Here is a 24,291-nt window from a genome sequence, read left to right as displayed (position 1 = left end):
TGCATTGTGTCGATCGCGAGCTGAGCGAAGAAAGGCTCTCTACACAACCTTTGGCTTTCACAATGCCTCATCTTCCACGCCTTCTTCATGCCTTCGGTCAAAATTTCAGATGCCTGTACTTTAGGATCACACACATCATTCCACATTCTGGGAATTTCGAAATTAGCTGACAGCGATGAGCCGAGCCTTCCTTCCGATAAAACTAGACGAGTGATCCACATTCGCTTTCTCGGAGGTAAGTAAATGGGCGAATTGGCGAAATATATTCGTGACACGTGTCCTCATTTATATCAAAGGAACGGTCTTTCAAATCAAGAAACATTCTTCAATCAAGGAACGACGTGCTACGGGCAATTGGGTGTACCGGAAACTGCACTCAATTTGGAAGTGTGTGTATGTGTGTGTGCATACTGCCGGTAGTGTGCGCGTTTCGACGTTACTGCTCTGGCCCGAGTGCGGCCATTGCACATTCTTCGGGAGTGACATTTGGCGCGCTTACTTGTTTGTTTCAATTTCGAAATACCTTATTAACTCGAAACCCTTAGAGCTGTCCTCACACCAAAACCTCGCCGATATGCGGTGCTGTGAAATTCGCAGATTGGTCGAGAAAATCCACGTGACCTTGTTACATCATCGCAACCTGCCCACCTTGACAACTGGCCACCGGATGGTGAGCAACCTGCCTACCATGGCTGGTGCTAATTATATTAATTATAGGTTGAGAGTGGCGACGTGGCCTTATGACATCGTCACAACATGCCCACAAGTTCGTGAGCAACCTAGTTTCAAGACAGCAGCTTATATCAACATCATCTTAAGCCAGCTGCAGCATAAAGTCCTTTCTTACATCTCTCCAATTAACCCGGTCTTGAGCGAGCTGCGGCCACTCTATCCTTGCGAACTTTTTAACCTCATCCCCTACCTAACTTTCTGCCGCCCCTGTTACGTTTGCTTTCTCTTGATATTCATTCCGTTACCAAAGCGGTTATCTTGCCTTCGCATAACATGCCCTGCCCAAGCCCATTTATTCCTCTTGATTTCGACTAGTATGTCATTAACCCGCATTTGCCCCCCCCCCCCCCCCACACACACACACACTTGCGCGCGCGCACGCACACATACCAGGTGCTTCAAGAAACACTTTCAAAATTCTTAAAAACAGACTTTTTTGGGAAAACTATGAAATCAAGCTCTCAATGTTAGCGGACGTCAGTAGTGGTAGCTGGCCAATAACTAAATTTAGTACTTAAATTTCTAATTAACGAAAGTTTGGTCGTTATCGTTAATGACGAGTTTGTAGCCACAGAGAAGACGTTGCTGTATCATCCCTTAAAATGAATAAAATGCCTTCTTTTAAACTCAGTAGCACGAGAAACACTAGTTTTTTTTTCGTACTAAAACAAAACTCAGCGCATGATGAGCGCAGGAATTCTTGCGCAAACGCGACGTCCGCTGGTGACGTGTTGCAAGGACTGGGGCGAACGATTCAAACATATGTTGTCACTCCCCCCACCTAGGAGCATCGGCGCTCAGCTCTGTCTGCAGGCGGCGTTATCTTTTTGCTTCGTTGCTTGGCGCAAAAAAAAAGGCTGATCAGCGCCACACTTGCGTGACAGCGTCCAGATTTCTGTTTAGCGGTGCCGGTTTCTTGACATCTGTAATTTCCGGTAAACATTTATTTCTTTTACATTACATCATATTGGCAGCTAAAGTAAACGACGATTACTCACTGGCTGAAAACGATTTGGCATCGCAGAGCAACGTTGCTTCCTACCAGATGCTTCAATTCTGTTGCCGCGTGCGGAACTAGACGCGCCTCATGTGTTTTAAGAAGTGGTAGTTCATGATTAGAAAATTTTGACCACAGATGTTCAGCAGTTCTGAGTCGTAGAAAAAACATAGATCAAGAAAATTTGCATATTTCGAGGTTTCAACTCGATTCGAACACTTCCTCAAGAAAGGAATATCATTTGGAACGACAACAGTCGATTTCTGCACGATGTGCTGAAATTGCTGTTTTCCCTGCATTGCGATGCACAGAATAAAGCAGTCTTTCACTGCGTTCACAGCAGGTAAAAGCAACTGTCTGGGAATGCTTTCAAGTGATCTTCGATTGAAAACTTCATTTTTTAACCTATTTCCACTGGAAGAAATCAGAGTGATTAATCGGACGACTTTGGAGGCCAGGCTGTGGTTCCACACCACCCAATCTATTGGTTGGGAGAGAACTCGGACATGAAGTGCCAATCTGATAAATAAAACTCCTGCGGGGCTCCGTCGTGCTGGAACCAATTTTTTTTAACACAGCCAGTTGCAACTCTCAGGCAAATTCAGAGACGAGGCCATTCAGAACGCAGTCTATGTACTTATGTCCAGCAACGTTTCCGCTAATGAACATAAATATCATCAATACAACCTTTATAAATGTCTCACCAAGCATTTGCGTACTATCTTACCTGGGGCTTATGCTCACGTAGCCGGTGTGGGTTCTGGTCGCACTAATAATGGGCGCTGTGCAAATGGAAATTCAAATGCTTCCAAATCTGGGCTTCTTCAGCCCTAAGCATTGTATGGAAAAATTTCGGTTCCTCGTCGGGTGGAATTAGGCACCAGTTGCAAAAATCAAGCGGTTTCCGAAAGTCATTTGGTCTCAGCTCACGGTGAAGACACGCATGTTATGATTGGCAGCTGGGTCTTGAAAATTACTCACAAAATGAAGTCCGGTTCGCTCGATGTGCGCCAGCTGTTTTCCTGACGCTTGCTTCCCGCCTGACGGAGATGTGCGCCAGGACATTGGTAGTCAAAATCATCGGTAGCACTGGCTGGTCGCTTCTTTTTTTGAGAATGGACTGATCTGGTGGTCCTAAATCGATTTAATGTCAATGCACGAGTCGGCACACGACATCCAGGAGGTTGGGCATCATACAGTGTGGATGCCAGCTCGGCGTCCATTTGCGCGCGCACATAAGAGTTCACAGTGTCCACCTTCTTGCCAACGGAGTATTGGAGTTGTGCTGGCGCGGCCACCCTCACAATATGTACGCTGCGGCGTTGAAGTTTTGGTGTATACACGCGCAAGGTGACACTTCCGTCCGTTAAAGTACATTGAATTACATTAAAGTACATTAAGATACAGTAAATTATGAACCCATGGCGCCCGCACACCACCAAAACGAGCACCTCAAAGGCGTCAACACTTTTTGTGAAACTGGCCCTACAAGCCACAAGAAAAAGTTCCGAATAGACTACAGCCACTACAGCGCAAGCTCTCTTACTTCGCGGACGAAACGCTTTTTTGTCTGATGTACTACTTTGAACATGCGAACAGGGCTAAACTTGGTTCCTAAATGAATACATGATGACGCCACCCATCTAGGCCCTCTGGTAGTCACATCTAAAGCGGTGAAGACGAAGGAAATAAAAAAAAGAAATGTGCAGGCTGCGCTTATCAGGGACCTCAGAATCGATGGCCGAGTAGTTGACGATGACTAGCCTTTTTCTAGGGCTGAGCGACGAAGCCAAAGATAACGCTTAACGCCGTCTTAACTGGGCCCCCAGGCTTCCTAGTTGGAGAAACTATCGCAGACGAACTGCCTGCCGCAGTGACGTCACGAGTGGACGTTGCATTCGCGCACAACTCCTGGCGCTCCTCATCAGCCGAGTTTTGGTTTGGTGCGGAAAAAAACACTAGTTTTTCTTGTTTTGCAGCGCTTTAGAAAGGGACTTTTTCTTCTCTTTAAAAACTGATATCTCATCGTCTTCTCCGTGGCTAAACACGTCATTGTCATTAGCCCCAAAACTTTATTGTTCAGGAATATGGGAGAGGATTTTCTCCTTTAGTGGGTGTAGTTGAGCTGTTAATGATGATGATGTTCGAAGGTGTGACTCAGGCTAATAACACACACACACACACACACACACACACACACACGCACACACGCACACGCACACACACACACACACACACACACACACACACACACACACACACACACACACACACACACACACACACACACACACACACACACACACACACACACACACACACACACACACACACACACACACACACACACACACACACACACACACACACAGAGTAAGAATGTAAGATTAGAAGGAAAACTGCAAACATTTTCAATTGTGGGATTTAACGCTCCGAAGCCACGTGTTGGCTTAGAGGTGCGTTCTAGTAGGGGGATCTGGGCTAATTTAGACTTCCTGGGTTTCATTGACGTGCGCATAAATCGCACACTACTTGGCAACCATCTGCATTTCGCCTACATCAAAACATAGCCGCAGTATGCGCGATGAAAAAAAAGCACTAGGTTTTAACTGCTGTATAGTACTTGTACTGAGAGGCTGCGTGCTTAGTTGAAGCAACTAAAATTTTTTTCATTCTGAACGTCAAGTACGCGGGCTTATGGGTACAGCACAGTGCTCCTTGCGAAATGAATGACTCGACCTAGAGCTTCAGTTTGACACATGAGCTGCGTCCTGGAAAGAAATTGCTTTTTCAAAAGACAGTGGCTTATACACTTTAGAAAAAGCTAAATTTTTTACTTCAGCAAATATAGAGGAAACAGCAGTATAGTGAAAAATGAATTAAAGCCTCAGTGTAGGTATTCCAGGTGTCCTTTGGTAGTTGATATGATTTCATAAGGAAGTCTCTTTCAGCGTGCTTCGCGCTACCGATTCTCGTTCACTAGTAGTCAGCGGACAGTACGTACCTAAACCTGGTCGAGACCAGAGACATCCGTGCGTGTAGTTTTTGCATAGCGTCAGGTAAACCTCATAAAATTAAATATTTTACGATTCGTAGATTACGATATATTTCTCACGGCTTTTATGCCCGAGAAGCTCTAAATTCATGAAAGTATGCGCAATGCTAAGGCTATTGCAACATTTGCAGCTAAAATTTACGAAACTCACTTTCTCAGGGCGTAAAAGCTGTGGTTAGTAGGTCTATTAATTCTCGTAATGTGAATATGTTCAAACCTCGCGCCGTAGGTGTGATATAAAATTCACTAAACTGCGTCAAAAGAAAGAAACAACTTGCGCAAGGAAACATTTCTCGTCGTGCGGTCTCCCGCTGTGTTTACTTTGTGAAGTTTATATTAAATTATGCATCACGTTATCAGTGGACCTTTCGTTACGCAAGCTGCCCTTTAGTGTGTTCATATTTAATTCACTTTACCCACTAGACCGAATAATAATGTTCCATGGTTTACTCACCGAGGTTTTCGGCTAGGTAATTCAAAACCAGGGCGAGATGCAGCGTACGCTCTTACGTATAATAAAGTAATGTAGTCACTGAATAAGCATCCGGAGCAGCGCTTTCCTGTTACGCATCTCTGCTGCTTTGATTATTCATCTACGTTGTGGCACAGCACACGTGCAGTCCTAACTGTGTGTAAGCGGGGCCAAGGCCGCGAAGAAAAAGAAAAGAAGGGGGCGCAAAGTTTTTACACGCTTAAGGCGAGCGTGAGGAAATCTAGATTCTATTCCTTTTTTTAAGTGAGAATTGATTCTGTGGGTCCTTCAGCCCATGTCGATGTCTGCCCGGAAACAAAATGCGCATTTATTGTCGAGAAAATTGTGCTTGAAATTATTCCCACTACGATATTGATACTTGTGACGTCAACTCCGAAAACGACTCCGTGATCCATGTTATTCTTCCCGACTAACCTCGCGCGACCAGTCATTAATTTAATATGGGTACCCCCTTCCCCCCCCCCCCCCACACACACACACACAAAGACACACGCACACATACGCCGACAGACAGACGTGTATATTTTCGCCTAATAGGCCAAGAAGTAAGGCTTGCGCTTGAGAAATAAAGTAGATAATAATGAAATATAATAAAATAAAAGGCAAATGCAACGAAAAGAATAAATATGTCGAAGTCGCTTAAATTTATTATTGCCACCGCGGTGGCTCATTGGTCATGGCGCTCGGCTGATGACCCGAAAGACTCCGCTTCGACCCGGCCGCGGTGGTCGAATTTCGATGGAGGCGAAATTCTAGAGGCCCGTGTACTGTGCGATGTCAGTGCAAGTTAAAGAACCCAAGGTGGTAGAAATTTCCAGAGCCCTTCACTACGGCGTCCTTCATAGCCTGAGTCGCTTTGGGACGTTAAAGCCCCATAAACCAAACCGGACGTTCATCCTGACCGTTTCAATGAAATTTGCGGTTATACTCAATTTTCTAACCTTGGTCAGCCTCCATTAAGCGTCAAGAATGGTATTGTAGCTGTATTTTGAAACCAGCCGTTTGAAATTCACTGTTTTCTTTTCTACGATTACTGGAGGCTGCCTAGAACCTCAGAGCTTTTAACCATCATGGAATGTGTCTGCCGCTAGCTTCGGTATTATGCAGAGTTTCACAAAAGCATACAGTCAAAACGATATACCCAGAAACGAAGCATAGTAAAACATGCCCAGATGATTGTTTTAGTTTTTTTAAACTCCTGCTTATTCGCTCCAAAATATCAAGAGTGCTATGGGCAGCTTTTTTTTTAATGGAGCACGAATTGCAACTTCTAGAAATCTTCAATAACGTTACTTTATTGCTTTAATTGTAGTCAAGCTTGCCCTAAGTGACGTCAGTGCGTTATGTTTTCTTCTTCAACAGTGGCTCCCAGTGTGCCCATCATCATGACGTCGGCAGGAACGGTCGTCGAAGGCACCATAGGGCCGTTCATAATCGGCGAGTCACTCAGCCTCATCTGCCTCGTTGAAAAAGGTAACATTTGTTCGTGCATTTTATTTATAAATCATTAAGCAGTTACGGCGGTGGCTAAGTGATGAACGCCTTCGGCTACTGAGCCGGAGGACTTGGGTTCAATTCCTGCTATGGCGGCCGGTTTTCGATGGACGTGAAACTCTAATGGCGCCTTTGAGCCAATGCGTCGCTTCGGGATGCTAAACCTTGTAATTGACAGTTTATTTTTTATTAGGTACGTTGCTGGCCAAGTTGGTTCATATTATTCGCACGAAATAGCGCATAGACGTAGTAGAATATGATTATTCACTTGAATCGTCGCTGTGTCTCTCTCTGTGCTGCTTTTTATGAGCTGGTATCAGGTGTGGATCTCCGGAAGCAAGCATAGTAAAGAAATCAAAAGTAGGGCGTACTCGTTTTGCTCAAACCGCCCTTCAAACTTGTTGCAGCCTATTGATGCCTGTTGCCTACTGTAGAATTCCGCGCAAAAAGCAATACGGAAGAATTTTTTTTGGATGGGAGGAGCGAAGGGAAGGATGTTTAGAATGTCCCCTTTCCTCCTCTTAATAAGAAGCCATTATCAAAACAAATAAGCACCTAAGTATAGCTCTTTAATATCGTTAGTGAATTTAGGAACTGATTTTGTTTAGTGCGCAAAAGTAGGAAGATGCATATAGAACAGAAGAAAATAGTTTTGTAGTGCTCCTGCTTTGATGTAAACAAAATTTTGTCGCATTGTGAATAGAGGGTCCTTTGTGCACCCTTCCATGCATAGCTTCTGTCTAGACGAAAGTTAGTTGAATTGCGATGGCCAAAACCAACAAAGCATATACTGCCCACTAGGTAAAGAAGTGTTGCGCGAAAACGCTGAATAGACCGCACTGCAAAATAGCACGCGCAAAAACAGCACACAAAATAGACACATGAACAAAAGAGGCAGGACGAAAAATGCAGCATGGTAACAAAACAGCACATGGGAAAGGCAGCTTACTGAAGGGACAGCGCGGTAACGGAAAAGCACTAGTGCAGCGCTGCACTGCAACAAAAAAGCGCGGTGCAGTACGATGCGGCAATGCGGAACGAGTTCACGAGCATGTGACAGACTACCTGCAATGCCCAGGCGACGCTAAATTGTTTTTCTGCGCACCTAAAATGCTGTCAGCTCCTTTGGCCGGTACAACGTCAGGCCGCATTCTAAGCCACTAGAGGCGCGTGTTTGGCTGATAACATACCTTGCCTACCTTTTCTCACTGCAGCCCACTTCGCTGACGTACGCTGCGAGTGGCTTTGACAGGGCGCCGATTATCATGCTGATAAGCTCAGGCAGGTGGCGTGGAAGAGCTCTAAGGGTTAGAGTCACTGGAAACATTTTTAGGGTACCGCGATGCTTCTCTCTCCACTGCTTGATTTGGAAGATTCATTGCTATCCCTGTATGATGTTCTTAGCACAGCGATACCATCCGTGGTTCCCGAGCATTCGCTTTTGTAACATAGTTATTAAAAGTGATAACTTAAAACAGCGCCTCCTTTATAAAACTTATAAAATTTATGAAGTGGGAGTTGCTTAAAAATATGCCTAGTTAGCACAGGTAACTTAGAGATATCGTGCAAGAACACTCAGGAAAAAAAAGAAACATTAATAATTACAGTAAGGTATAATTACAAACACGAAGGCAGGCAGCAGGCTCAGAAGCGTTTGGCACGCACAACAATCGGCCAGAGCTCGAGCTTGACGCTAAGAAGACAAGGTTCGTAAAAAAAAAGAAAAATTCCTTCTTTCAAAACACACAACACACGCGTACAAGAAAGAAAAAAAGCACATAGAATGGGCGACAAAAAAAAGAAGTGTCTCTAAACACTGTATAGGCGCACCACACAGCAGAAAACTTGACGCATAAACCTCAAAATTCTGAACTTCCGGCATTTGTCTCGAAAGGCTTGCCCAGGAAAGGACCCCACTAAAAGTAAACGAGGAGAAAGCAAGCATAAGAGCCAGAGGGGAAAGCGATTTAAGTGTCCGTGCTCTTGCAGCTCTTATCATCTCGGAGATATTCGCCCACTCGTCGCCTCCCTTCCGCAGGCGGCTGCGAAACGCTTTATATTTATCGGCCGCCATTCCGGCGTGTACCGAGCGAAGCGCTCACACGGAGAAGACTAACTCTCGGAGCTTCACTCGACGCGGTTCGCGAGCGCGCACATTCGGCCTTTTTTTCCGCCACCCCGTGTATGTTTCTTTCTTTGTGCCGTCGTTCCTACGCGGCCCCATCCCAGTAACTCCATCACCGTCTGGCAATGCCCTCCCACCCGGCCGGCCCGCCGGGGAGATTTAGGCCGTTAGGCCCCGGGCCCGCTCGTCGTCGGGACGTTCCCCCTTTCCCCCGATCCCTCCAAGCAGTCCCGTTCTCTCCCCCACGGCGCAGCCTCTTCCCACACCCTCTCCCCTCTCGAGGCCTGCCCCAGAGCCCCGTTGGGCCTCGGCTGGGTGAACGCGGAGCTCTGTTCCTCTCTGGCGGAGCGGCGGCCGCCACCGCCAGAACTTGTTTGCTTTGTCGCCGGCTCGGCTCCAGCCGGGAGAGCAGCCCGTCGCTGCCAGCCATACCCCGAGAGCAGCGCTCGCGAAGAATGCTGCGAGCGCTCGGAATTAGCGGGCCCCGTATGGGCGCGCCAAGCACGTGCGAAGCTGTCCCGCGAGCATTGTTTTCTCCGCCGTCCCTCGGCAACCCGCTGCTGCCTGCTGCGCGATTAAAAGAGTGCCCTGTGAGAGAGGATTGGGAGGAGGGGCGGTTGGCGCCGCTGGCCGTCCTCTAATCTCTTCCCTGCTCTGGCGACGCTGGTCCGAGCTGAGCCCTGCGCCTTTCCCTGTGCCGTGGGCGCTGGCTGGTCATTACACGAAGGTGCTGCTTTGCACAAAGGCGAGAGGGAGTGCGAAGCGGGTGTACCGAGGAAATATTTTAATTCAATTTACAAGTTTTATAATGATGACGCTTCCGCGCACGCCAGAATCCAGGCAGGTGAGGTCAATCTATTTAATTGTTTTTTTCATTTCCTTTTTTTATTCTAGTCCACGTAAGTCCTGTACGTCCCCGTGAGTAAAATGGAATGTTCGATTAGACGGAACGCGGCCTAGAATATGAGAGATCCCGATGTGAATGCAGTATGGATGAAATAAAACAGAACTTGTCTAGAAGAAATTTGTGTTCCAAAGATAAACGACATTCACGTGTAATTAGTCTAGGATGAAAGCAAGAACTAATCACAGAAAGCGATCATTTCGACCATTAAATCCAACGAAAGCGAGAAAAGAAAACATATACTGAGTGAGAGAAAGAGAGCAAGAAATAACTTTAATTGGCACCCGGCAAAAATGACGGGTTCGAACCCGACCGCGGCGGCCGTGTTTCGATGGAGGCGAAACGCAAAAGGCGCCCGTGTGCTGTGCGATGTCAGTGCACGTTAAAGATCCCCAGGTGGTCGAAATTATTCCGGAGCCCTCCACTACAGCAGCTCTTCCTTTCTTCTTTCACTCCCTCGTTTATCCCTTCCCTTGCCGCGCGGTTCAGGTGTCCAACGATATGTGAGACAGATACTGCGCCATTTCGTTTCCCGAAAAACCAATTATTCTTATTATTAAAAATGACGGTGTAGAAGGCTGTAGCCTAAACCCCCATTCATTCTTCTAACCGTTGGCCGGAACCCATTGGGACTAGGTGGCGGTCAGGGCGAGACCGATGACTTTGCGTTGTTCTTCATGCTTCGCGGTTTAGCATTAAGGCCTCCCAGGATCGTACACTTCTATTCGGGTCGTTATGGAAGGGGCATGTCCAGACCATGTGGACTAGATTTGAAATGCTATACCGAGTGAAAAAGATTTCAAATGCTCTACTTTCACTAAACGCGTAAAACGTTTTTTGGATCATACAAACAAATCGATGATGATTATCGTTTTTGACGTCAGCTTCAAACATTCGTTTTGTTAGCCGAAAAGAAATAAACTGAAGAAAACTACGCAGGCATGAAAAGGGGGTTTGCAGACTGGCAGGAAGGAAATGCGAAAACTTTGAAGTGAGCTTGCAGTGGAAACATACCTTCAGACAGAGATACCCTAAATGGGTTGTCTTGGAGCAGTAGTTCAAAGAAAAATTTTAATATTGGTTTATTTAATGAAGCAACTGAACTGATTTCAGAGGAGGGTGGCGGGAGAAATCAACTATTCACGATAAACGCAGGAAACAAAACAAAGAAATAGTAAATACACTGCACATAACAAAAAAAACAGTTAATGCAAACATTCAATTAGCACGGTGCAGAAAAAAAATAATATTTGAGCTAGTTTACAGCGTCAAACGAGACTGGTAGCTAGCAAAGAAAAGGAAAGCTGAGTAGCTTTGGTATTAGCTGTACGCAGTGGCGGCGTGGGGGTCTCAACATCAGCCTCACATGCGGGAGGTGCGGGGTTGGAACCCCAGAGCCAACGGTTACCCATCGAGGATGCAATGGGTACAAGCTTTCTCTCGCCGGTGCTTGGCTTATCTAGATGAATTGCCTGAGAAACGAGTCAGTGACCCCTCCTTTGGTAAGCAAGAATAACCTATGCAATTGCGCTCTTTGGGCAAAGCTGCCCTTTTGCCATAAAAATTCATCATAATTAACTTCGGTATTAGTTACTTTAATCAGTTAAGGTACCAACAAAAGAAAAATATAAAACAATTGATTTTCACGCGGCATGATGTCATTTCAATAGGAGCCTCGGCCTTCTGGTGTATCCTGGCAATAATGAAAAATAATGAAATCATATATATATATATACTTCTCTGATATGATTTCATTATTGCCAGGATACATCAGAAGGCCGAGGCTCCTATATATATCTGTGTATATATATATATATATATATATATATATATATATATATATATATATATATATATATATATATATATATATATATATATATATATATATATATATATATAATTTCAACCTTGCTTTAGAGATTGCCAATTCCACGATTCCATTCAAGTTTTTCACTTAAAAGCCCCAGATATTTGTTTTAGTATTTCAGATAGAAAATATATTCTTAACTGAGTAATTGAATTTAAGATTATTAAGCTTTTGTGAGTAATACGCATAAACGCAATTTATTTTCAAATTTAACTGGCATCCACCAAACCTCGCACCGGCCAAGAATATTCTTCTAAAAAGCATTACTTAACTATATTTGATCGGAGATACTTTCTATTTCCGAGTAGAGAACAGAATCGTCTGCATGAAATTTTATTTTTACAGAAGCGTCTTTCACAAAACGCATATAAAAATGTATATCTTTGTTTTGGCTTATGGGGGGCGGGGGTTAACGTCCCAATGCGACTGAAGCTATGAGGTACACCGAAGTGAAGGGCTGCGGAAATTTCGACCACCTGGGGTTTTTTAACGCGCACTGACATCGCACTGTACACGGGCCTCTAGAATTTCGCCTCCATCGAAATTCGACCGCCGCGGCCGGAATCAAATTCACATCTTTCGGGTCAGCAGCCGAGCACCGTAACTACTGAGCCACCGCGGCGGACCGGTATATCCTTGTAAATGTATGTAACTCATAAATAAGGTTTATATACATGTCTACATTTGTAACATTGTGTGACTCTACTGTTGTATATGCGTCTCGCGTGTAAAACTATCCCAGGTATTTGTGAACGAATAATATATTGAAGGAACGAAAGGGACCCAACGACCGATCGAGTGATAAGCAACGCCAGAGTCAACAGAAAGATCACCACAGCTGTGATTTTCAAAACTGCCGAATTGCTTGCATTCGATAAGATAGTAGGAAGTCCAAGCAAGCATTGAAGGATTTTGTCGATTCTTGAATTTATGGAGCAGTTCATGATGACAAACTTTTTCTATATCTTTAGAAAAAGTTCACAAATATTCCATCTCTTTCTTCGCTGTTATTTATAGAATTTGCGATGTCATGCACTTGGCGCGCCAATTCAACTGTTTCTGGGTAGTCTACCTGGAATGCATGCTGTTGTGTACATCATCATAGAAAATAGGATGAATGGAAATAGGATAGTAGGTCTTAATGTGCAGCGAATTCCCCGTTTTATGAGTAGCATGACTGGCGGTTCCCTAATTGTTCAGCACTTGGACAAGACTCATAGATTTTACAAGCAAAATATGTAACTATTTTGACACACATTCCGCCTATTATTTAAGAACAGCATTCGGAATGTTATTTGTGCCAGAAGATTTTATACTGTCTTGAAAAACAACAAAATACCCTGCTCAGTCACCTCCTCATAAGGTACACGAGGCAGGTCGGTACCGATATATAGTACCACGTCGTTATTTTGGGTAAAAACAGATTTGAAGCGTTTATTAAATATATTTGCGATTTCTTCGCTGACATGGGTCAGCGATACATTCACATCAAATGCGTCACATTCATTGGATATAGTACTTATGCTACTCCAGAATTTTGCTTGGGATAACGTGATAAGACGTGGCAATAAGACTCCATAATAGCGTTGCCTGTCTGGTACTTACTTGATTTGAAGTTACTTTGTTCGAAATTGACTCACTCACATTGTTTTCCACGCAAGGTGAGTTCTAGTTTTTTTGTTTATTGATTGTTTTAGCCGGCTTCTCATCCAGCGTATTTCCCGATAAATGTAGGAGGACTTTTATTTCATCTTTCTCGCAATTCAAGGTACAGAAGAATTTATACAATTATTTACAATGTCCTCGTCTAAATGGTACCGGCTCCATGCAAACTGATCAAAATTAAATAAAACCTTGTCCTTAAATTAAACGTCGTGTGCCCGATAAAGATCAGGAAAAGACAAACGTTCCCCCCTCCCTTTTTTTTTTTGCTGTTGAAGTATTCTTAGTAAAATGACTTGGTGGCCTAAGATTCCAGGCATTGCATTTTTTGGTTGTTTGAGCATCGATAGATTGAGTTTAAAAATGTAAGCCGAGGATTTTCTTAAAAACTGATTGAATTTGAATAAACTTCTTTATAACTGGTAGGAGGTCGTATGTAAATGTACTGGTTAATATTGTCTCACCTACGGGATCGATTTTTGTGAGCGAAAAGAGTCAGTTAGTTCACACAAGGCAAACAGATTCTCCTGCTAAAAGGAGTCTAGTATTTGCGTGCAAGTGTTTCTCCAACTTCTTATTAAATAAACTGCCCAGTTAGGTTGCCTGTATATTGTCCCTAATATTCAATGTAATGTAATACTCTAGACATTGTTCATATCTTGCTCCATACGACATTTAAGGACTACTTAAAAAAACACTGATGCCTTACTAACGCATAAGAATAGATTGACATTGTCGGTCTATGGAATTAACTGACTGAATTTACCCATTTGTCGTTTTCGTCGTTCTATTATGTTTTGAAGTTTGGTTAACGAAGCTGCGTCATACCTTGTTGTCACATAAGATATGACATTTTAGGCTATGCTAACCATTTTTGTTTTCGCAGTTTACAGACGCACGTGCAAACAGAACTTTAAGTGTAGCTGGAACCAACTAGCAGTGAATGGCAGATCACTAAAACTAAGTTCTTATATGCAAAACATTAAGACATGAATCCTATTATCAGAAACAATGACGGGCTCGGTGTCGGCCACATAACAACAGTCTTATCATCTTCTTGCGATGCCCATTAAATTTTGAATATGGGGCAAGACTGTAAGATTTGGAGAAGGTTATTTTTTGTTTCTGTTTATTCTTGAGGGAAAGTGGTGTGTCGCCGGACCGTTAATTTCGTCGATCCAAGCGGAAACGAACTTTTTCACTAACATTTTTTCAGAGACCGGGAACAGACAGGTACCCAAACAATAGATTGGGTGCTCCATGTTTAACGCCTTCCTTTTCTCTGCGGGTGTTTCTCTCACGCTCCCCATCCTTCACGTCACACGTGATATATCTGATTGCATTTTCATTTTGTGAAGCGAGATGAAGGGCTGACAGTTTCATTTGGTTCTACGGGCTCTGCTTTCACTTTTTCCCTCGTATAAATTGCGCTCCGCAAGAAATTTATCCAGCATTACCAAACCCCGTCAGCTGATTTACTGAAAGCAAATTGCGTGCAATAGGGGAAAAAACACAGCGCATTCATCTGCATATAAACTAAGTAGACTTTTTTTTTCAATTTTGTTCCCAACCAATGTTCTATAAAACTTTTTAGCTAACCAGCACCTTTTAAAAAATGAGTTGGTTCTTATTGTTTAAAATATCTTGCTTTTGCTTTATTTTCTTCTGTTGCTTTATACTGAGAAAGGACAAGATTCCCGTTTATCTGCGCACTGGGCCTTTAGTTTGTTCGAGGCACTACTCGAAGGTCAACAGCACATCTGAAACTGCACTTGGAAAAGAACACTCATCCCCGGTCAAGTGAACTAGATAATCATTGACAAATATGAAAACTTTTTTTAACAAACGTCGGGGCAAGCCGTTCAGCAAGGAGTCGGTTGTGATGGTCAAGGTAGATATCAATTAGCATAGGAGCAATGCAAGATCCAATGCACACATCTCTTTCCTGAGTGAAAGTACTCTCACCCCAAGAGACATATCGAACAAGCGCGGTGGTGTCACATTTTTTTGTTCGTCATTGTCTAGAGTTGCGCTGTGTTGTATTCCTAGCTTTCGTTTACGGATGCCTGAGACCATTCGACGACCGCCGCAGCCTCTCGCGCAGTGGGTTAAACTGATATCCTATAGCGCTAGGTTTTATAAATTCTTGTCTCGCCTGTGTTGCCACTGGCAACTCTATACAGACGCCCACAAAGGAGAGAAGGCAGCCAAGCTGGCTTAATGTGTCGATAATGCCTATGGAGAGTGGGCGAGCGCTATTGCACGCAAAATAGCGAAAGCAGCGCGGGATGCTGAGCGCATTGCCGATCACGAATAGCAGATGCGTTTAAACGCAGCGAGAGAAGCCGATCACGCTGTTTAGTTAAGAAAAGTGTCTGATGGAAGAGGCTACTCAGGCCGAGGTAGCAGCCAGAGAAATAGTACGCGTTGCCTAGCTCGAAGAACAGAAGAGGGTGAAGACAGGAGTACGTCCAGCAGCCGAAGACCATGACCTCTTCTGGTGTACGGCTAACGCCACCTACTTACCGTTCTACTCAGAATGCGCGACGTCTTTTCTCAACGCATTTCATACCGGCATCTGCACTCGATGAAAAGATCGACTGCGTTTTTTTTATTTAACATGATTTTGAAAAGTCGTGCTCAGAACTGATCGTAAAATTGAAAAAAACAAAACTACGAAACAACGATATTCATTCTAGCCAGTAGCGGTTCAGTGTCGAACATCGCTCGTCCTTTGCACGAAATGCACTTTCCATGTATTCCTAAACTTAAAAGTAAACGTAAGGTTTATAGACATATTCAGGAATCACCGAATTTTCCAAATCCGAGTTAGGTGTTCTCTAAATATTGAAGAAGTTCTTTTCCTTTTTCTTTGTTTCTGTGCTTGAAATTGAAGGCAAGCAGAGTTTTTTTAATTCACCTTTACTTACTAGTGCGTATGAATGGTTAGCGTGTTGATCTGATCGGTGTAACTTCATTACTAATGTATGATGTCTGTGCCGTGCCCCAGTCAAAAATATTGAAGAGAAATGTCGAACAGAGGCACAACATGTTCGCTTGCCGGGTTAACGAAGACTGATTCGCTCGCACACCGCCGATTATTCATGGCCTGGAAAAGGAAAAAAATTTAAGGACGAATTATGATTCTCTCTAATGCGAAATTTGAGCGCAGCTCTGTTGGTGTCTCAGGCTTTGTAGGCTCATTGTTTTGGTTTTCTGAGTCGTCGGCACGTCTGACGATGATATTAGTTTTATAGTAGTATTAGTTGATATGCAATATATAATACAACGTACCGCACGCGGCGATGTGCATATTGGTTTCATAGCAGTATTACTAGTAGAAAATGACGATGTGCAATGCACAGCGCGAGAGTATGTCGGCGTGACCGGCTATGGCGTTAGCCTAGTGCTGTCATCCCTGTAGGCTAAATTTTTTTTTTGCTCTGTCTTGCCTTCGGCACGTCTGGCGACGATATTAGTTCTATATTAGTATTATTCGATGAAGACGACGATGCGCAATGCACAGCGCGAGTAACACGAGGCCGCCGCGTGCAACGATTCTTTACTCTTTACTGTTGACTACCAACATCTCATGTAGCCATGGAAGGCTCGTGCGTGTAAAACTCGGCAGTTTGAGCTGGCGATGACACTAATGCGGTGCAGGATTCTCAGTTTAAATCTTTACTTATATAGATGCGGGTTCAGTCCCACACACCTTTGTGAGTATTTCCTACTCTCTTGCCACAGGTTTGCACAGCAGAGGAGAGCACACCTAGAAATTCCCATTAAAAAGTTGGGTCTTGTTGTATCGTAGTAATGATAATTAGCACTGAAACAGTACACGTAGCATACGGTCGAGCCGATCTGTATTCTCCTACTTCGTCGTCTTCTCCCCCCATGCGCGCGAGTGCGTGCAGCGCACTTGCCACACTTCATCTTTATCACATTTCCGCCGCACTTAAAAACAAAATGTCTAGCGGATGTCATAGTCTTTGAACCATGCGGGCCGCTTCTTTTTGCGAGTACTTCGGCGAGGCGGCGCAGGAGGTGAAGCCGCAGTTGCCGCTGTGGATTTACTACACGAGGGTTGAGGAGCGGCTGCCGATTCCGGAGCGGGCGGAACGGCTGGCATCATATGGATTGAAGGCGCGTCCGAAGAAGGACCCTGGACCACGGTTCCGGACTGTGGACTGGGCGGTGGCATTCGGTTGCCGTCGATAGGCGGCGAAATATCAGCGAAAAGGGCCGCTGGAGCTGAGGAGGACAGTTGCTGCTGAACTACTTCTGGGCGAACCGCAGAAAACTTGGACGAGTGCCACACTCGCCCATCATCCAGCAGATAAGATGCAGGTCCACGCTGCTCCACCACCTTCCGAGGCTCCGAAAACCGAGCTGACAGTTTGCCTTGCACATTTGGTTTGCGGACACGCACGTACTGGCCAATCTGAAAGTCACGACACTGGGCGCCACTCCGCTGGTCCGCATAAAGCTTGTATTGCGCTTGTTTCTCATCAAGCCTCTGCCGCAAAAGCTTAAGCGCTTTTGTCGGATCCATTGAGAAGGACTGATCCGGCAGTCCTACGACGTTAAGTCTTGTGCGGGGCAACCGGCCATGAAGTAGGACAGCTGGTGCAATTCCTGTCGTGGCATGGGGCGTACAGCGATAGACACCGAGGTAGTCCACAATCGCTGTAGGTAGGTCGCGTCGCTCGCACAGAGCTAGCTGAATGTAGGACTTAAGCACTCGATTGAATCGTTCAACGAGTCTATTAGCTTGGGGATGGTACACTGAAGAGTAGCAATGGCGTATCCCCCGTTCGCGGAGGAAAGTTTGCATGGCCATCGATGAAAATTGAGGTCCGTGGTCGGAGACAATCTCTTGAGGGTAACCCTCACGAGCGAAGAGGCCAAGCAGGAATTCTTGAACGGTTTGAGTTGTGATGGCATCAGCGAAGACAACTTCTGGCCACTTACTGTAATAATCCATGAGAGTAATCGCGAAGCGGCAGCCACTGGGAGCTTGGTCGAAAGGCCCCACGATATCAATGGCAACCTTATCCCAAGGTTTCTCTGGGAAGGCGACAGGTTGCAGAGGAGCTGCCACCGGACGAGCCGATTTGTCACAGGACTGGCACATGACACATGTCCGTACCACTTCTACGAGCTGCTCGTCCATTTGCGGCCACCAGTAGAGCTCTCGCAGTCTACTTTTCGTGCGGCTGATCCCGGGGTGTGACTCGTGCGCGATGTCCATGAGGCGTCGTCGCAAACTTTCGGGAACGACGAGCCTGTCACCGCGGTACAAGACGCCTTGCACGATGGACAGCTCCGAGCGCAGGAGATAGTATGGCCTAAGGTTCTCCGGTAGGGATTTCTTGTCCGGCCATGTCGCCGATGTAAACTGAATGGCATGAGCAACTGCCGCGTCGCTGATGGTTGCCTCTTGAAGCTCTTGTAGAGTCACGGCTGGCGATAGCAGGCAGACGAAGTCGTCGTCACTGGCGTCGAACTCACGGGGCTCACTGCACGATGTGGTCGGTAAGGGAAGGCGAGACAGAGCATCCGCAACAGAGTTGTCATTGCCTTTGCGGTACTCTACAGTGTAGTTGTAGCACAACAGGCGAGCCGACCAACGTGAAATTCGCAACGGCCGATGGCCCGTTCCTTTCGTCGACAGCAAAATGACAAGTGCACTGTGGTCGGTGCGTAGAACAAAAGGCCGGCTCCACAAATACACGTGCCACCGTTGCACGCCCAAACGCAAGCTAGGGCCTCACGTTCACCAACAGAGTACTTTCTTTCTTGGGGTGTCAAGGTACGGGAGGCAAACGCAACAGTTTGCAGGGAATGGCCGTTGTCTTGCTGAAGCACTGCCCCAAGGCCATATCCGGAAGCGTCAGTCGTTACGACCACGGGAAGGGCAGGATCAAAAAAATGCAACACGTCACATGACGTCAACATGGACTTCAGTAGTTTGAAGCTTGAATCCGCAGCAGCAGTCCAAGTGAAGGCGGAGTCGCTGCCTCGAAGTAGGGCGCGCATAGGCTCAACGACGTCGGAGTAATGCGGGATAAACTTGGAGTAGAAACCCGCAAGTCCAAGGAGGGAGCAAAGCTCGCTGATGTTAGATGGAGTCGGAGCCTTCGTAATCGCCTCGATGGCAGAAGAAAGCGGAAACAGTCCTTCACCGCTGACAACATGCCCCAAGAAAGTGAGCTTCGGAACATCGAAGACACATTTGTGGTTGAGTTTGAGTTCGGCTTGGGACAGGCGCTCGAGAACAGCACGAAGGTTGGTCAGGTGCTCCTGTCGGGAGGTGCCATGGACTATGATGTCGTCGATGTAGAAGAGGACACCTTTGCACCCTTTTAAAATTAAGTGCATCATCTTCTGAAAAGCCGAAGGCGCCGAAGCAATGCCGAAACACACTCGTTTGAAGCGGAAGAGGCCATCATGGGTAATGAATGTGGTCAATTCCCGACTCTCAGGGCTAAGTGGTACTTGATGGTAAGCCGAGGCAAGGTCCAACTTCGAAAAACGCTGTGACCCGGCCAAGCTATGTAGAAGTTCTTCCGTTTGAGGCAAAGGAAAACTGTCGACCACAATAGCCTTGTTCGGCTCACGCAAATCGACGCACATTCGGATGGAGCCATCTTTTTTCCGAGCCACGACTATGGGTGAAATCCACTTGGAAGCGTCGACCCGTTCAATGATGTCTTGAGCTTCAAGCTTCTGGAGTTCCTCGGACACCTGCTGACGAATGGCAAACGGCAGCCGTCGGAGCTTGCAAACAACAGGAGAAACGGAATCCTGCACTCTGACTTTGTGCACGTAGCCACGAGCAACTCCGAGTTCCTTGGAGAAGAGATGTTCGAAGTGTGGACGTAGCTCAGGAGGTAACAGAGGCGTATCAGGTGTCATGGAAAGACATTCCAACGATGCACCTTTGATCTTCATTTGTAGAGCGGCAATGGAATCCAGGCCCAGCAGCGTTGTGCCTCCCGAGACAACGTACAACAGGATGCAGGCGGTACGGTCGTGGAACTTTGCTGTGGCAACAAAACACCCTTGGACTATAATCCGAGACTTAGAATAGTCCAATAGTTGAACTGCAGTTGATTTAAGCGGGAAACATTTAGCGAAGAATCGGTGGTATAGATCTTCAGAAATAATTGACACAGATGAGCCGGTGTCAATCAGGAAGCGGATGAATTTGCCTTCAATCAGGACTGAGGCGAAAATTCTGTGTTTTTGACTTTCAACATTGAGAATAGACGCACTGCTGGAGCCATCCGGCATCGACGATGTGTCAGCAGTATCTGCAACTTGCTGAACTTGAACAGGACGGTCGGCCGACTTGCAGAGAGAGTCGAAATGGCCCACCTTGCCGCACCGACGACACTTGCGGTTACGGGCTCGGCATGCAGGGTTGTTCGCTAGGTGAGTTGCAGAACCGCAGCGGTAGCACATGCGCTCTGGTATTGCAGCAGCAGGTTGTGATGGTTGACTTTGGCACTTGCAGCAATGGGCCTGAGGTGGTGTTTGTTTCGATCCGCGCTCGCATCTCACACGATGTACTGGAGCGTCCTCCTCAGCCAATTCCCTGGCTTCCCGGGAAGCTTGCTCACACTGTCGAGCAAGGAGCATGGCGCGCGACAGAGTCAAGGAGGAGCCTTCTATGAGTAGGCGCTCACGCAGATGGCAACTCGAGGTCTTCTCCACCAGCTGGTCCCTGATCATATCGTCCGCCATGGTCCCAAACCCGCAGTCGCCGACAAGGCTGCGAAGGACAGCGACGTACTCATCGGTTGTCTCTCCTGGAGCCTGAAATATTTTGTATCGTAGTAATGATAATTAGCAATGAAACAGTACACGTAGCATTCGGTCGAGCCGATCTGTATTCTCCTACTTCGTCGTCTTCTCCCCCCATGCGCGCGAGTGCGTGCAGCGCACTTGCCACACTTCATCTTTATCACAGGTCTCACTTTGCCGGTTCCCCTCCTCCTCTCTTTGGGCGCGAGCGCCAAGGGTTTTGCATTGCATCAAGTTTGCGAATGCCTCCCCAATTACATAACAGCTACCGGCAGATTCCCTTGCTAATTCTTTCCAAAATTTCCGCATTTAAAGGAGCGTTTAGTTATTTTCATATATTTAATTCTCAAATTTTCTCTCCCGATATTTTGTTTTTTTTTCTTTTTAATTACTCTGCAATTTCAACCAAATAAGGCACAATCATTAGCTTGGCACCAGTCTACCCTATTCTATGGGGTCTATCCACAGAAAGCTGGCCAATCCCCCGTCGTGGGAATGTGCCATATCACGAAGGCAACAACAACAACACCTGGCGTGATCGGCAGTGGCGATAGCATAGTGCCCTCATGCAGTGGCCAGCGAAGTTGATCTGTTCGCGCCGCCCAGCTGCGGGTTGGAATCGCAGTCGCGGCAGTGTTTATTTCTCTTCATTTATTTATGGTTGGCTCGGTTACACCGGTGGCGTCGACGCGGCTCAACCCACGAACGGACGCTTAGGAGCCGCGCTCTAAAATCTTAGCTGAACTGATTAAACTAAGCAGTAGTTTTTTCTTTGAGTAAAAGACAATCAGAGAAAATGCACTAATTAAAGTTACAGACACCTAAACAGACAGCAAAGATCGAGCCCTACGCTCTCATGAATGATGGATTGTAACTGCGAAGCTTCAAGGAGTGAGATTAACTATGTGAGCATAGCACAAGAATGATAAGGTAAAGCCTAAATTTCTGTGACCGGCGTACGAACTATGATCTCGATTTTCTATCCTTTTTCCGTTGTTGCGGTTGTGTTTATTTTGTGCCATTTGCGCTGGAACATTCAGGGGCTTGGGCTTTCCGTGAAAGGAGCGACGGCTGTCTCTGCGACCGTCGTCTTGTCGGATTATGCAGCCGCTGCAAACGGCGGGCGTCCCTAACGGGGCTCCAAAACGTCGAGGAAAATTAAAGGTTAAAGAAAATGCAGAATTCCTTGTCTCTTTTCTTTTACCTCTATTAAGCGAAAAGTGCAAGAAAAGAACCTCATGTATAGAACGAGAGGCACAATGTGCAAAAATAAACAAAAGTAGCTAAAATATGAAATAAAGACTTGAACATGAAAGTGAGCAGACAGTATATTGGTTTATTTACTTGCTGTCTTCCCAAGCCTTGTTGTCACGGGGCCCTCCAGAATCAGGCAGGCAGCCAGTTCCTGACGGGAGACTCCTATACAGGCTTTGCACGAGCATTTGCTGCCCATGGAAATCCACTTTTGTGCGGTGCTTTCCTTTCTCTGTGGATTTGTTTTGCTGTCGAATTTAAAAAAGTGGCTTTGCGATGATTCCAACCGGTCCTTCGCTCGCTTTGTTTTCTAACTTTTTTTCTGTGCCGTCTCGTTCCCCTGCTTCTGTGACTGACAGAAGATTCGTGGTTCCCGTTTGTTTATTTCTCATGATACCTGTTGCACACTTGTGTTTGTACAACGAACACGAGACGCTTCGGAAGTGATAATAACGTTTCAAAAAGAGGCCGTCTTGAATGTAACCCAGATTGTACACCGGTCGGGGACTCCCACCAAAGAGCTTCGAAAAGAGCATTTCTATTACGGCCACAAAGTCCTCTATGTAGCTGCGAACCTTAAGGACATTTGCGCCTGAACGTCTTGCGCCTGAACGCGCAAAAAAAACTGAATTTCTTGAGAGAGAGCAAACAAGAAGTCCGCACGCTTTCTTGTATTCGGAACTGAGTTGAATTGATAACTGTCAGGCCTGGAAATTACGACGCTTGTTTACAGTGATTTTATCGCTGGCGCGTACTGCCAGGATGGCTGTCTTTATTTTCATTCGCCGTTACATTAGTCATGTAGATCGAATTCCAGTTGCACCAAAACCCTTGCTTGCAAGAGAGAAATTATTGTTTACAAAACCTAAGGACCTTATGCGGGCACAATATAGGGGGGAAACAAACGGAGTCCTGAATATTGTTGCACACATGGTCTGTACCAAATTCAATTCATGCTGTGCAAGGAATGGGAGCAAAGTGCTTGCAAGACTCGCAGTGGTTCTGAAAACTAACCTGAAACACTGTGGATGGACAAAAGTGGCGAATTGGCTTAATTTTTGCTTCCTACTCACCCAAACATATTTGTAAAGCCAATTCGCCACTTTTGTCCATCCACAGTGCAGAACCACTGCGAGCCTTGGAAGCACTTTGCTCCCATTCCTTGCACAGCATGAATTGAATATATATATATATATATATATATATATATATATATATATATATATATATATATATATATATATATATATATATATATATATATATATATATATATATATATATATATATATATATATATATATATATATATATATATATATATATATATATATATATATATATATATATATATATATATATATATATATATATAAGAAATAATGCCATGATTGAAAGGCATTTTAATCACGCGATATTCTAGATTAGAAGATTAGAACATGACGTCACTTACTCTGCTATTTATAATTACAGCTCGCGCATACAGGAGCCTCGTTCAGACAGCTTCTTGTAGCTTCCTTAAAACTTCCTGTTGGGCGAGTTGGTAGTTCATCTTGGTGTAGAGGGGTTTATAGCGCAAACAAAGACAAGGACAAAAGAGGCAACCTGTGTGTGTGTCGCCTCTCTTGTCCTTGTCTTTGTGTTTTTTAGACCCCTCTATATCAATCTTCTTGCAAGCTGCTTCCAAGAGGTTTTAACAATCTCTTTGAGGTAAAATGAAAAGGCATAATGCAAAAAATTTCTGAACTTTGAAAAGAAGAAACAAGAATTGTGTGCACAGTTGTGATAAATTATGCGAGAGTAAATTAGACCAAATCAAGGGGAAGAAATGGGCTTGGGCAGGACATGTACTGCGAGGGCAAGATAACCGCTGGTCCCCAATGGTAACGGTGT

General features: G+C 45.3%; 1 protein-coding gene across 2 annotated transcripts in view; it reads left to right on the top strand.

The window, feature by feature from the left end:
• The window catches only part of LOC144126003 (hemicentin-2-like), a 204,810-nt gene that overhangs the window by 65,461 nt on the left and 115,058 nt on the right, over positions 1 to 24,291 (top strand). For both annotated transcript variants that reach the window (XM_077659866.1, XM_077659865.1), the window contains exon 3: positions 6,640 to 6,750. In XM_077659866.1, the coding sequence (XP_077515992.1) occupies positions 6,640 to 6,750 (111 nt within the window). The remainder of the gene's footprint in view (positions 1 to 6,639; positions 6,751 to 24,291) is intronic.

This window comes from Amblyomma americanum, chromosome 3 (genome assembly GCF_052857255.1).
Source record: "Amblyomma americanum isolate KBUSLIRL-KWMA chromosome 3, ASM5285725v1, whole genome shotgun sequence".
Taxonomy (NCBI): Eukaryota; Metazoa; Arthropoda; class Arachnida; order Ixodida; family Ixodidae; genus Amblyomma; species Amblyomma americanum.
This window is presented reverse-complemented; position numbering and strand designations above follow the sequence as displayed.